Source organism: Sciurus carolinensis, chromosome 14 (assembly GCF_902686445.1).
Source record: "Sciurus carolinensis chromosome 14, mSciCar1.2, whole genome shotgun sequence".
In the NCBI taxonomy this organism is placed as follows: Eukaryota; Metazoa; Chordata; class Mammalia; order Rodentia; family Sciuridae; genus Sciurus; species Sciurus carolinensis.
Window position 1 is genome coordinate 70,568,156 of NC_062226.1, and position 14,462 is coordinate 70,582,617.

At 41.8% G+C, this 14,462-nt stretch overlaps 1 protein-coding gene across 5 annotated transcripts in view; it reads right to left on the reverse strand.

The window, feature by feature from the left end:
• The window catches only part of Apba1 (amyloid beta precursor protein binding family A member 1), a 203,184-nt gene that overhangs the window by 18,470 nt on the left and 170,252 nt on the right, over positions 1 to 14,462 (reverse strand). For 4 of the 5 annotated variants that reach the window (XM_047525011.1, XM_047525009.1, XM_047525010.1 and 1 more), the window contains 3 exons: positions 2,279 to 2,311; positions 1,201 to 1,287; positions 490 to 675 (listed from right to left, as the gene is read on the reverse strand). In XM_047525011.1, the coding sequence (XP_047380967.1) occupies positions 490 to 675; positions 1,201 to 1,287; positions 2,279 to 2,311 (306 nt within the window). The remainder of the gene's footprint in view (positions 1 to 489; positions 676 to 1,200; positions 1,288 to 2,278; positions 2,312 to 14,462) is intronic. The other variant, XM_047525013.1, reaches the window with a different exon arrangement.

The window sequence follows — 14,462 nt, forward strand, 5'->3', positions numbered from 1 at the left end:
CCCTATTTTGTTTTCCCATAAAGCATTCCCCACTTGTTTCTGTGTGTGTGTGGTACTGGGGATGGAACCTAGGGGCTCTTTTCCACTGAGCTACTTCCCAACCCTTTTTAATTTTGAGGGGTTGATTCTGAGTTGCTAAGGCTCACTAAGTTGCTAGGTCTGGCCTTGAACTTGCAATCCTCCTGCCTCAGATTTCTGGGATTACAGGTGTGTGCCACCATGCCTAGCCCCACTATAATTTTATACCAAGTATATTTACCTATTTATTTTGTCTCCTTTCAACCCACCTTATGAGTAACTGGTGTATATTTCATTCAGCCCTATATCCCTAGCTCTAGCACAGTGCCTGATGCATAGTAGGTGCTTAATAAATATCTGTTTAACATATGATGGGAATTAGACTGATTCAGTTCTGAGAAACCAAGAGAATCTGGCCACCCAATTGTTGCTCAGGTCACCCAGAAGGAGCTCAAGGGAAGCCACCCTTACGTCTTCAGACTCAAAGACATGGCAGATCATCTTGTACTGTCTTTTCCCATCCTGTGATGGGTGGGAGGCCTCCACATTCTCCTGGGAGTTGGAGCGGGGCATCCTCCGACGGGCCATCAGCACAACAATGTTCCCAATGTCTGCGATGTAGGAAATGGTCCTCAGAGGGTGGTCCATCATTGTCTCCTGGAGGCAAGAGGAGAGAGACCATAAGTCTAAAGACCCATGAGAAAGTCTGCTAGCGGGGTGGGCTCCAGGGATCACAGGAAAGACCTCGCTGGCAGATTTACAGACACTCCCTCAGGCCTGAGGGTATTTCCCTTGACCAACCCAGGGAAAGAAATGCTTTCTGGCAGGTGAAAAGAAATAAGAAATTTTAAATATTTTATAATCAGTAGACTCTAGTGGTGAAATTAAAAAGAATGACAAAATCTCAATGACATAGTTTTTCATGCGTGATTTTAAACCAAACTTCTTAAAAGGCTTATCTGTCTACATTAATGAATCCTCCGCAGAGAACTCATGAGAATGATAAACAACATCCATGTTTTAATTTTTTCTTTGAGACAATCATGGCCCCACCCAGTCGCAGGCACTAGCAGGGTGTATGGAGCCCAGCAGCTGGGGGCAGTCATGCCCTAGACACAGGCAAAGACTCTGCCTTACAATGCTATTAGCTTTACCCCAGGAAAGGTGGGAGCCAGCTGGTACCTGTGTGTCAGCATTCAGTACTTTGATTCTCTGGGTAGAAATGAAGAGGTCCACCTCAGTCATTGGCTGAGATTCGCCTTCAGGAGCCTGAAAAGAAAAATGCACCAAGACAAAGTTTTACCATGGTGTCCTGACCCAGATGAATGGGACAAGGTTAGCTCACACACAGAGGCACCAAGACACAGTCACCAGAACAGCAACGCAGACTCTGGGGTTTAATTGCCAAAGTTGAAGGTACCACACAGAGGATGGACACATGGACGAGTGTTAGCATCTTTTGGTTCTGGGGGGAAATGTTGAATCCCCTCTGTAGTAGATTTGCCTCTGAGCAATGACAGCAAGTGGCCCATTCTGCAAGGGCTTTGGAGACTGAAGGATAAGGGCAGGATAAGAGCAACTAACTCAAACCCAAGGAACTTGGAGAAGTCACTCAGTGTTCATCCCTGCTTAAGTTGATGTAGTAGAATGTTTAGAGCAGGTACAAATGAAGCCATTTGGATGCAGTTCTGGTAAGAGGGTCTTCATGTTCACACGCCACCCAGTCAACACAGAATCAGCTGCCCACTTCTGAAGCCACCCAGTAAGAAAGAGCCCCAAGGTTTCAATGTCCCAGGAGTAGTTCATAAGCACCTAGAAGCTCCACAATCAAAAAAGCGCAGTCTGGTTCATTTAAGGTTGAACTCTGCACATGTGTGGTTATTAGCGAGTTTTCTTTTTTGCATCCAGCAATCTGACAAGTTCCCAAATCAAACGTAACTGTAATCACACAGGCCCAAGTCCCTGCTACATTACTGCTCCTGAATGGTTGGAACTTCCACACTAGTATAGGATTCATTTAGTGTCTCCAATCTGTTCCCTGTCCTTCCTCTGAAGTGAAATGACTAATGAGCAACAGAAAACAGCCACTGTAGGCAACTGAGTTTTGAGAAATGCTGGCTTATGGGGCGGTTTGAAAAGAAATCTGAACAAAAACTTGCTGGATGCAGAAAACAAAAACACGAAATAATAAAAAGGCAAAACATAAACAAATGAAAAGAACAGGCATAACACCAAGGCAATGGAGTTGTTTGTACTGCACCTTCTTCCTGCTTTTGGCTAATTTCTGGGCCATCTGCTTAGCATGGAACAAACAGAGACAGGAGAATAGTTAGAATTTGCAGAGACTCAAAGTCAAAAAGGGAAGTGACAAAACTATTACTGATTCGTGGTTATGAAGCACTTCTGTGGGAGGAGGACTAGCTTTAAAATATCCCCCTCTAAAGATAATTGATTTCCTAATTCAGAACTTGATAGATGGTGGGAGCAGTGGATGAAGGAAATTTATCAAGGTGCTGCTTATGCCTAAATGCAATGGATATTTACAAAGAATCCATTTCTGATCTCTTGATTTTCTCTGTTGTGTGCCTATTTTTCTGTTTTATGGATTTCAACCTAGATATTTATTTCCATCTACTTTCTTTGGGTTTAATCTGCTAATTTCTCCCCTCAGTTTCTTGAGATAAAAAGTTAAATTATGGTTTCTCAGACTTTTTTTTCCCTTTACATATAAAGCTATGAATCTCCCTGTATGTACTGCTTTGGCTATCTCCCCATAAATTTTGGTATGTTGCAGTTTAACTGGTGTTACATTAAAACATTTTCTAATTTCAAATGTGATTTCTTCTTTGAACCTTGAATTACTTAGAATTGTGTTACTAATTTCAAAACATTTGGGGTTTAGTGATTATTTTTGTATTTCTGAATTAATTGTACTGTGGTCAGAGAACATACTGTATAAGACTTCAGTCTTTTGAAATTTGCTGAGTCTTAGATGCTATGACCCAGCACATGATTGACTTTGGCTAATGTGCATGTGCCCTTCAAAATATGGCATTCTACAGTTGTTGGTTAAGGAGATCTTTTAAACCTTCTATGTACTTGTTGATTTTTTTTTTTTTTTTTTTTTTACCTCTTATTCTACCACTTCACTGAGAAAGATGTGTTAAAATCTCCAGCTGTTACTGTGGGTTTCTCTATGTATCCTTTTGGTTCTGTCAATCTTTGCCTTATCTATTTTGTAGTTATGTTATAAGGCACATGTATATTTAGGGTAGTATAGTTTCCTACTGAATTGATTCTTTCACTTTTCCCCTTTATTTCTAAATACTTCTCCCTTCAATCTGTGTAATATTAATTTATGACTAGTTAAAAATGGATGTAATATTTCTCCTTTTGCCTATAATTAAAAGATAACATGGTTGATAAAACTGGTGTTAGACTGTCTAAAACCAAATCCTGGTTCTGCCACCTACTAGTTCTGTGACTTTGAGTAAGACACTCAATGTCACTGTGCCTCAGTTTCTTCATCTGTGAAATGGGGATAAAACAGTATCTACTTCTTGAGTTTTTTTTTTTTTTTTTTTTGAGGATAGAATGAATATTTGCAAAGCTCTTTGAATGGTGCACTATGTACTTTGTATTTGCCGTAGATGATAATAATTGACCTATGCCAGGATGCAATTTCTTGGCTCCTAGCTCTTGGCAAGGCTTGATAAATATACAGAACTCGTACAAATAATGGTGAGTTAATGGCCAAACTGTGAATGCTGGTTTGGTGATAGGGTGGGGTGGAGGAAAAGCTGAGCTCTTGGATTCCTTCACACGCACCTGGTGGAAAAGTTCTTCTGCTTGGCAGTACCTTTGTTCCACTAATGACTAAAGTGTGTTGCCTGTGCTAACTCATTGTAGAGAAACTGGATGAGTCAGCCATCCAAACACCAAACAGTTACTCTCTGGTGCACCCAGGAAACTAGGAAAATCCCGCTCCCACTAGGAAGAGCCCCACAGCTCTTCCTAGGAACTGTCTACTCTAGAAGACTCTGAAGGCAGCAACTACACGTTATCCCAACTGCTGGGCATTAAGATAGTAATACTTCTGCATCTGAAAACTGGCACTAAGTTGATGGTACTTCACATCACATAGATTCCAGGGTAGAATCTGAGATTCCTGCATGGAATGTTCTGACCTGCCTGAGTTGTGATCTGCATGACAAATGACTGCTGTGGGACCCCAACATTTGTTCTCTGCCACCTTTCCTGAAGTGATATGGCCACAATATGGGAATTTCTATTGCTTTTGATACCAGAGATCTAATAGCAGTTGGTCAAAATTCTTCATCTCAGGGGCTGGAGCTGTAGCTCTGTGGCAGAGCACTTGCCTAGCATGAGTAAGGCACTGGGTTCGATCCTTAGCACCACATAAACAAAATAAAGGCATGCTGTCTATCTATAACTGCAAAAAAAAAAATTGAAAAATATTTTCCCATTTTCAGAGAGCTGTGCCTTGAAAGAACTCTTTCAAAAGAAAATAGATCACCACCAATGGAAAACCCAAATTGTTTCTTTCCTGGAACTAGTGATGAGGAAGAAGATCAAAACCTGAGTTTCATGAAGTCTTCAGAAATGATTTTTATGAAGTTAAAAATACTTTATGCACTTAGATATCATAAGACATTGATTGCTCTAAGTGCCCTGTAACAAATTATAATAAAAAAATCAGCTATAACATTGAAAAAAAAATTGAATCAGAGCCAGAATGAGAAATTAGAGTATCAGGAGAAATACTAAGCCAGCATGCATTATGAAGCCAACAGTGTCAACATTGATTTTAATCCTCGTGTTCTATGGCTCATGAGCCAGTGGCGGGTGGTCCAAAAAACAGACCATGGTGCCATCCATCCACTCCATGCACAATGTGCACTGAGACTGTTCACGCACTTAAGGTTAGCCACATCTGGGTCCTCCCTGCTGTTCTCTTTTCTTTCTCTAGCCAACATCTACTAAGTACTTACTATATGCCAGGATCCTTCTAAGCATTTCCTGTATAAAAATCTTACAATCATCCTATGAGGCAGGTGCTACATATCCTCACTTTTCAGAAGAGGAAAACAAGGCACAGAGAGGCTAATTAATTGGCCCAACATCACATAACTGTGCTGTGAAGTGGCAGAACAGATTCAAAGCCAGGCAGTCTCATATTACACTCTAAACCACCAGTTGTGCAGCCTGGGCAAGCTTCTCTTCTGTGAACTTCTCAGTTTGCCTGTAGCATGGAGCTAATAATACCAACCTGTCAGGATTCCCCACCCCCTCCATGAGATAATGTGCCAGTATCCTCTTTACTGATCACAGCCCTCCTCAAGCAATATGGAAAAATGACATGACTCAGACAAAGCTACAGTGATAGAAAATTTAATTCTACAATGAAGTCATAAGCTTTGACATTTAAAGGAAATCATAAAAGAATGAGAAAATCTGATTTCTGAGACAGGCTGGTAAAGACAGATAGGAGTATAATGAATGTTCCTTACAAAAAGTACACATGCCACAAAATATGTCAACACCACTTGTGATCTAGTTCCATGAACTTCAGATACAGCAAAAATGGAGATGCAGATACCACACTAGACGTGCACCTGTCTCTCTGGCTCAGGTGGGACTCAGCAGGCTGCCCTGTCTTCCTGCTGAAGAGGAGAGAATGAAATGGGATGAGGGTGGGATGCAGAGGAGTAGAGAGAAAGGACAGGCGAGCTGGCTGTACAGGATTTAAGTGTGGTACTCTCTAGACAGTACCAGTTGTCCTCACTGTGTGGGGAGAGGGGTGAATCTACCCTGGGCCACCTGAGAGACAGGATGTAGGGCACAGGTCTCTCCAGAGGTTTCTCCAAAACATCTGACAGCACAAGAAAACATTAGCAAGTGACAGACACAGTGATGACGTACTCTGTGCCCAAATAATTAGGGGAACTGCTGGTTAAACAAAGTGAACAAAATCTTGGTGCAGAACCATTTTTGAAAAAATGGGGTTCAGCATGGTATTTTCATACATGCAAACAGCATGCACTGATCACAGCCAATCACTCTTATTTCATCCTCCCCTTCACAGTCCGTAATCACTATTCTACTTTCAGGTGACTTTTTTTTCTTAAGCTTTCACATATGAGAGAGAACATGTGGTATTTGTCTTTCTGTGTCTGGCTTATTTCACTTAACATAATGTCCTCTGATTCTACCCACTTTGCTGTAAATGGCATGATTTCATTCTTCTTTAAGGCTGAATACTACTCCATTTTGTGTGCGTCTAAGCACACACATACACACACCAAATTTTCTTTATTAATTCATGTGTTGATGGCACCAAGGCTGAATCCATATCTTAGCTAATATGAATTATGCCACAAGAAACATGGGTGTGTAGGTATCTCTTTGGTATGCTGAATTCATTTCCTTTGAATACACACCTAGGAGTGGAATTGCTGGATCATATGGTAGATCTAATTTTAGCTTTTTAAGGACCATCCATACTATTCTCCATAATGACTACACTAATTTTACTAATTTACATTCCTACCAACAATGTATAAAGGTTGCTTTTTTCCCCTCCATATCTTGCCAATATTTTGTTTTGTTTTTTGATAACAGCCCTTCTAACTGGGGTGGATGGCATCCCATTGTAGTTTTGATTTGCATTTCCCTGATGACTAAGGAAACTGTGATACTGAGCATGTTTTCATGTATTTGTTGACTGCTTGTATTTCTTCTGAGAAGTGTCTATTTAGATCATTTGCTGTGTGTGTTGGGGAGGGGAGAGAAAGAGAGGGAGGGAATGAGAATGAATGAATTTGTCACTCTACGTCCCAGACTGGCCTCTTAATCCTGGACTCAAGCCTCCTCCTCCCTCAGCCTCCTGAGTAGCTGGGACTAAAAGTGCATGCCATGGTGCCTGGCTGCCCATTTTAAAAACTGCATTACTTTCTTTTTTATTGCTGTTTTGACTTCTTTATATTATGATATTAACTCTATCAGATGAAGAGTTGGGAAATATTTTCTCGCATTCTGTATGTTGCCTCTTCCCTCTGTTGTTTACACACCTGGGCAGAAGCTTTTTAGTTTGATGTAATCCCTCTTGTCAATTTTTGCTTCCTAACTTTTGGGGTCCTATCCAGAAAATCACTGGCTATATCAATGTTTGGAAATGTTTCTCCTATGTTTTCTTCTAGTAGCTTCAGAGTTTGGGGTCTGACATCAAGGTCTTTAATACATCCTGAGTCCGTTTTTGCATAGAGTGAGAGATGTGGGTCAAGCTTCAGTCTTCTGCATGTGGCTCTTCAGTTTTCCTGGCACTATTAATTGAAGAGGCTGTTCTTTCTCCAGTGTATGTTTTTGGTTCCTTGGTAACAAATCATTTGGCTGTAGATGTGTGGGTTTATTTCTGGGATCCTGATCCTGTTCCATTGATTATGTGCTGTTAGTATGACCACGCCATGCTGCTTGGGTTGCTGTGGCTCTGTAGTACAGTTCAAATCAGGTAATGTGATGCCTCCAGTTTTTTATTGTTTTGCTGAGGAATGTTTTGGATATTCAGGGTCTTTTGAGTGTCCATGTGAATTTCAGGATATTTTTTTCTAGTTCCAGAAAGAATTTCATTAATTTGATGGGGAGTACACTGAATCTTTGTAGATTGCTTTGGGTTGTATGGGCATTTTAGCAACATTTTTCCAAGAACGTGGGAAGCATCTTTTGTAAGGCTGATCTGGTGGTCGTGAATTCCTTCAGTGTTTGCTTATCTTGGAAGGTCTTTATTTTAATTTCTGAAGGATATCCTTTCTGGCTATAGTAACCTTGGTTGTCAGTTATTTTGTTTAAGGTTATGGAATATATTATTGTATTCCCTCCTGGCCTATAGGGTTTCTGTTAGTCTAATGGGGTAGCCTTTAAAAGTGACTTGCCAATTCTCTCTTAAAGAGATTTTTAAATTCTTTGTCTTGTACTTTTGACAGTTTTGCTATAATATGCTGTGAAGAAAGATCTTTTCAGATCATATCTACTTGGGGTTCTATAATCATTCTGTATTTGAATATCTTTCCTCAGATTAGGGAAGTTTTCTGTTATTATCTTATTGAATAGGTAACTCTGAACTCCTCACTCTGATCTGGATGTTTAATGGTGTGCCAAAGATCTTGAATGTTATCTTCCTTCTTATTTCCTTTTTTTTTTTTTTTTTTTGTCTGACTGGGACGTTTCAAAGGACCACTCTTCAAATTCAGATATTCTTTCTTCTGCTTAATCTAGTCTATTGTTGAGCCTTTCAATTGAGTTTTTAAATTGACTTATTGAGCTCTTCATTACAAGACTTGTTTGGTGGTTCTTCAAAATCTGTCTCTTTGCTGAATCTGTCATTCAAATCCTGCATTACTGTCCTAATTTTCATTCTCTTGGATCTGAGATATTTTTGTAATCATTTAATTATTTCCTCCACTTCAATTTCTTTGGAATCTGTTGCTAGCAAGTTCTTTTGGAGGTGTCATAGTACCTTGTGTGTGTGTGTGTGTGTGTTTATCGTATTTCTTGTGTTCCTACATTAAGATGCATGCATCTGGTGGATTAGATTTCACTACTACTTTTATGGGGTGGCCTTCACAGTAAGCAGCTTTTTTCTGAAGTTGTTTTGGGCTGTCAGTTTATTATGCAATGTTGACTTTGATCCTAGCTTGGCACCATTGCACAGTCCCTACAGCTTCTTTGGCGGTGATTAGTGAGTTTGAGCATAGTGTGCATACCACAGCAAAGTCAGAGTGATCCCTTGTCTCCGGGCCATGTAAGAGGGGACACTCTAATAGTTCAGGCAGGTGGTATAGACAGCAGACTGCGTGAGGCACACACTGTGTGGCTACTCATACAGCAGGAGTGGTGGCCCCTGTCTGGTGATATTGAAGCTGGCTCTGTTCCTAGCAAGGGCCTTTGGCACTTGTGATGAGCCTGAAGTGTGAACAGCGGTGAGGGCTCAGACACTGCATGGGGAGAGGTGGAGGCACTGCGTGGTCAGACAAGGTGCCGAGGAACCATGTAGGTGGGGTGGCAGCAGGAACTGTGGTTTTCCTTTCTGCTGGTATGTGGGAGTGCCTGCCTGGGAGGGGGGACCTTGGTACCTCCTATCTTTGTATACCCACAGGCAGGGTAACAGCTGGGGCTTTTCTGCCCCTGCTGATTCTTTAAGCTCTAATGCTCATCTGGAGTCACTGGAGCAGGGTAAAGTTCCTCGTGGGGTCTCCTTTGATCATCCACACATGGCAGGGAGGGGCAACAGCCAGAAGCAATGGAGTTGCTCAAGGGCCCTTTAGCATGCCCCAGTGTGCAGGGCAGCAGTGGAATCTGAATTCCCACTCAGCCCTGTCAGTAGCAGAAGCCTGTGTGCAGGGCAGAGGAGAAGGGCAGTGGGGACAGTTAGGTACCTGCCTTCAGCCTGGGCATGAATACACACCTCACTGGCCATGTCTGATCTCCTGGATTTCAAGAATAGTATCTTTTATTCCCCTCCAGGTCACTATACCTGTCCCACCCAGGGGCAGGGTACCTGGTAGACTTGGGTCAGTTACTCTGCTGGGCCAAACTGGGTTCAGCTCCATGACAAGCCTGTGTAGTGGTATATCTAGGTGGGAATATGCAGGGGTCCGACTCCTAGAGCAGTCCAAATTCTGAGGTGCTCCCTTCTGGAGAGATGGCTCCTGGCTATAGTACTCTGGGGCTTCATTAGGAGATGATATATGATCCTTTTCCAGAGCAACACTACTGAGAAGATTTCAGATTTGTTATCTAAGTGAGCTGCATATCTATGAGTATTGTGAGACTTTCCAGTGGCTAGGCTGCCAGCAACCACATGGACAGAAGTTGCTGAAATTCTTTCACCCTTCCCCCTGAAAAGGGCGTCCCTGGGCAGTGGTGCTGGGACAGCAGATGCTAGAGTATTTTTTCTTACCATGGTGTCTTCCCAGATCTCTGAATCTTTCAAGGCTCCAGTCTCTTATTGATTCCCAGTGTTTCCCCACTGTACCTCACTTAAAAATGAAGCTCTACACCTGTTACTTTGGCTCTTTTCTGTGGAGGAAGAGTTGAATGATGGGTGTATGTTCTCAGTTATCTTGAAAAGTCCCTTCTCTGAGACTTTAGTAGGAAAACATGAAAAATATCCAAGGAGAAGATCAATTTTTGCAATGTTTCTTGAACTTATGTGCCAGTAGAATTCTATCAATGACAAGCACTTGGTTTGACTAGAATGTTCCAGAGCACAGTTGGGCGGGGGAATGCTTCATAAGGCTGGAGGCAGAGATTCACAAACTGGTGCAATATCAATCTCCTGGAGGGCCTTAAAAAACAGATTCCTGTGCTCAGCCTTCTGCATTTCTTAGTAGGTGTGGGGTCAGGCCCGAGATTTGCATTTCCAACAAATTTGTAGAGAGGTGAATGCTGTTGGTCCTGGACTACAATATGACAAACCATTGTTCTAATGCGTTCCTAGGGAATATGGTGGGGGATGGGGGCGCAGGTCCTGGAAGAATATTATTTCTTCTAAAAAATGGATGAATAAGGGCAGAAAAAAATATTAGTGAGAGGCCAATCAAAGATGGCGGAGGAAACACTCCTCAATCCTTTAGATGTCTTCTAATTCCATTACTGTGTTCAGACATGCTTCATTTCTTCATTTTGGTAGATGGAGTTGCCTTTTGGTTTTAGATTCTTCAATTTTTCTTGTAGTCTTTCTGGCTCCTTTTATTAGAGTGCAAGTTTCTCAAGGTCAAGGACTGTGTATTGGTTAATTTTTACTCCCAAAGTGCCTATCATAAGATTTCTCAGAGAGACAGTTTGCTCTTTGAGTCAAATCTCTTTGTTTTCTTTTTGCGTTAAGTAGAAAATGCCTGGCCAAATCACAACTTCAAATTCTCTCTCCATTTGTCAAATCTAATTTTTTTTGTTAAGGTAAGAAAACAGTAACTCTTGGGTTGGGGCTGTAGCTCAGTGGTACAGTGCTTGCCTCCCATGTGTGAGGCACTGGGTTCGATCCTCAGCACCACATAAAAATAAAATAAAAATACATGGTGTCCATCTATAACTAAAAATATTTTTAGAAAAGAGAAAATAGTAACTCTCAAAATTCCAAGTGTAAGTCCAATGAGCAATATTCAATCCTAGCATGGGGTTGGTGCTATGTGAGTGACAGACACCAGGACCAACAGTACAGAAATGGAAAATGGAAACTTTAGCTTCAGGGTCCAAGTCTGCTCCAACAAAAGCACCACAAATACCAGGCTGCACTTGCATCCTTCCAGCAATAGTGAGATAATTCATGAAGGCAGAGGAAAAGGGAGTCCCTGCAGGGAGTGCAGGAGGAAGAGGGGGAAAAAGGGAAGTTTCTTCACCATGGTGCAGAGAAAAGCACCTCATCTGAGGTGACTCATCAGCCTGAGGTTAAGGATGCTGCTGCTAAATGAACTGTAAAATAAATTCCTAGAGCTTTTCTTTCTCCTTCCTGGGTGGGTACTGAGAAATCTGCAGCCTTGCTATGCTCTGTATTCCTTTTGCTCAGGTGGTCTCAAATAATTCATTCCTGAAAGATCTGGAGCTCTTAAGGAACCAGTGTGGTGCCATCTTCCTTAGAGAGCATCAGGTGCAAGTTCTACTTGAGCTGGGCCTACTGGGGATCAATGCCCTCTTTTGTATCCCATGAAGTGTGTGCATGCTCCTTGACACAGCCACTTTTCAGTGACACTAAAATCAACAGTCATCTCTACTTAAACTTGGAAAAGGCTGGGTGTGAGGTCAAGCAATCTGATGAGCATTTAAATGGATGTAAAAGGAACACGAAGCAAAAAATATTTAATGACAGGCAACAGTTGCTTCCAATGCATAGAAGCATATTGTAAAATGATACTTAAGTTAAAAAATAAAATGCAGTCATTTAATTTTACCACTCTATAATGAATTCCTTTTGCCAAAGTAATTTGCTTATAAAAACACATGTTTTTTCAAATGTCTGCTCTGCTCTAGGCAGGTCTAAAATGTATTTATAATCTGACAGCCTCTAACTTGCCTGTTCTAATCAACAGAGCCATGGAGTGATAGGTTCAAATGACCTCTGGAATTTCTGGATATAGATCTCTTGAAAGATTCAGAGTAAAATCTCTGACTTCTTATGAAAATACCTGATTTCCTTGAAGGAAAAAAAACATTATCAGGTACCACTGTGGAAATATGAAAACCTAATTCGGGCTACCATGGGCGCTGGATGGGGTCTGATACAGGGATGCTGCAGTGTACCATGCAAGCTGCTTCATGCTCAAGTGATGTACCTTATGTCTTCCTGCCCCTTTTTAGGCCATCTAGTCCTGTGTAAATGTCATAAGAGGGGAGAGTTGCAGACACTCTAGCTGCAGGAGCCAAAAGCTATTAGAAGGCAAATAACTGAAGTGCCCAGGATAAAACTTGAACCTCAAAAATTTGAAACCCTGATGTACAGAACCTAGGGGAAACTAATCTGAAAGCAACTATCTTGAGCTAGTTTTCTGTCTCAAGAAACTTCCCATTCCTGTAGGGGTTGACCTGCTGCTTTATTTTGGTAGCTCCCGGCTGCATTCCTTATTGGGAGCACTTTGGAGGATAAAAATTTTTATTACGTAGCTCTATCTTGTACATGACAGGGTACTGAGCAGCCTGGCCTAGGAAATGCCCCCAGTCATTGTGACAACCAGAAGGTAAAAGCTAACCCGACAAGCTTGGATTGATAGCTTAACAGTCACCTGGTGACAGTCTTTGCTTATTTAGTTTGAAAGACCAAGAAGGTATGACGATGACATTTCTACTATACTTTCAGGGAGTTTTCCCACTGTCCATCATCCTGGGAGAGCCTCACTTTAGGAGGACACATACCACAGAAGGGGGCCTATAGCAGCAGGGTTCCTGAGGCACAGACAAAGTTTATGTGTCCCTGACAAAAGGGGTCCCTGGAACAACTGGTAGGTCCTATCAGTGTTGTGACAATAGCCACCCTTGAGGTAACTATAAAAGAGCCCCTGGTTTACACATTTGAAGATGTCAGCAGTATCAGAAGTTGCAGCATGGGCTTACTGTACATACTATGGGTAGTTAAGTGAAGGGGCAGCTTGGGAGAGAAGTGCTTCCTCCAAGCACAGAGCCGTGGTAAGAGCAGTGAGTGACATACGATGGCCCCAGCAACAGGTGCAATGGAGAGCTGCTTGATGAGGAAGCAATGAGAGGGGACCCGGCGACATGCACACAGCATCCTGGGAACTGCAGAATAGCTGGGAAGCTGGGGGCTCAAAACATGATAGCTAAGGCAGCAATGGAAATAGGACCTTTTCAATATCCACCAACCACATGGCAGAACTTGGACATGTACAATCACTGGAATCAGCTCAGGCAAGAGGCCTGGACCTCTGATTGTGACATTGGTAGCTGATACCCTTCTGCTCCTTTGGCATGCCCTGTGCACCTGCTGGCTTGAGTCCTATGTCACCAATTTCTCCTCTGTCTCCTTCCTAGGATCTGGCACAGCCCTTCACACAAAGGTGCTGAGGGGATATTATTCTTTAATCAAAGATTAAGTTCTCTCTTACAGTCTTCTACTCATCCTTCTTTCTCATTCCACACTGCCAAGCCAGGATGCACCTTGGGAATGTGTGAGAAAAGGCATGGAAAAGGGAATGGCCCTTTGTAGGGGGGTCAATTTTGCTCAGTTGACACTGGATAAGTCAATTTTGGTAAGTCCTAACTTAATCTAATTTGCTGGAAATGCCTGGTTCTGGATTTTAGAATTGACACTCTGTGGTTCTAAGGGCTGGGTGCACATGGCATGAACACATATTAAGTGTCCCTGTTGTCCTGGTGTGTTTATGTTTCTAGGTATTTCTGGCCTCATGGTGGAGATTCTACAGTTCTGCATTTTCATGGGATCAAACTGGTCTGGGCTGTTTCAAACTAGTTGTGAATGACCAAATAGGTTCGTTCTTTTCAAGTCTTTGTAAAACAGATTGAAACAAGTTATGACTTGCTCAAACTAGTTTAAACTGGATTAGCTTTGCCCTGATTTATTCAGACTAGCCAGGTTAGAATTTCATTTTACTTGAAGCTAACCAGTTTAGGCTAGCTTGAACAGGATCAATTGGTTAAAAAGCAGTTGAACAAATTCCAACATAAATAGTTAAGTCACTGACTCTGTCAGTGGAAATCCAGGAATTTATCCCACATTTGAGGCATAATATTCAAAATGACATCCTTCCTCATTGTATCAAATTTTCAGTCTATGACTATATGTACTCTTCCTCCAGACTAGCTAGTGAGAATGACCTAAATTGATAATGTTTATATAAAAAGACTCCAGTGCATATTAGAAATCCTTTCCTGTTTAGAACTGTGAGCAGGGCCATGGATGA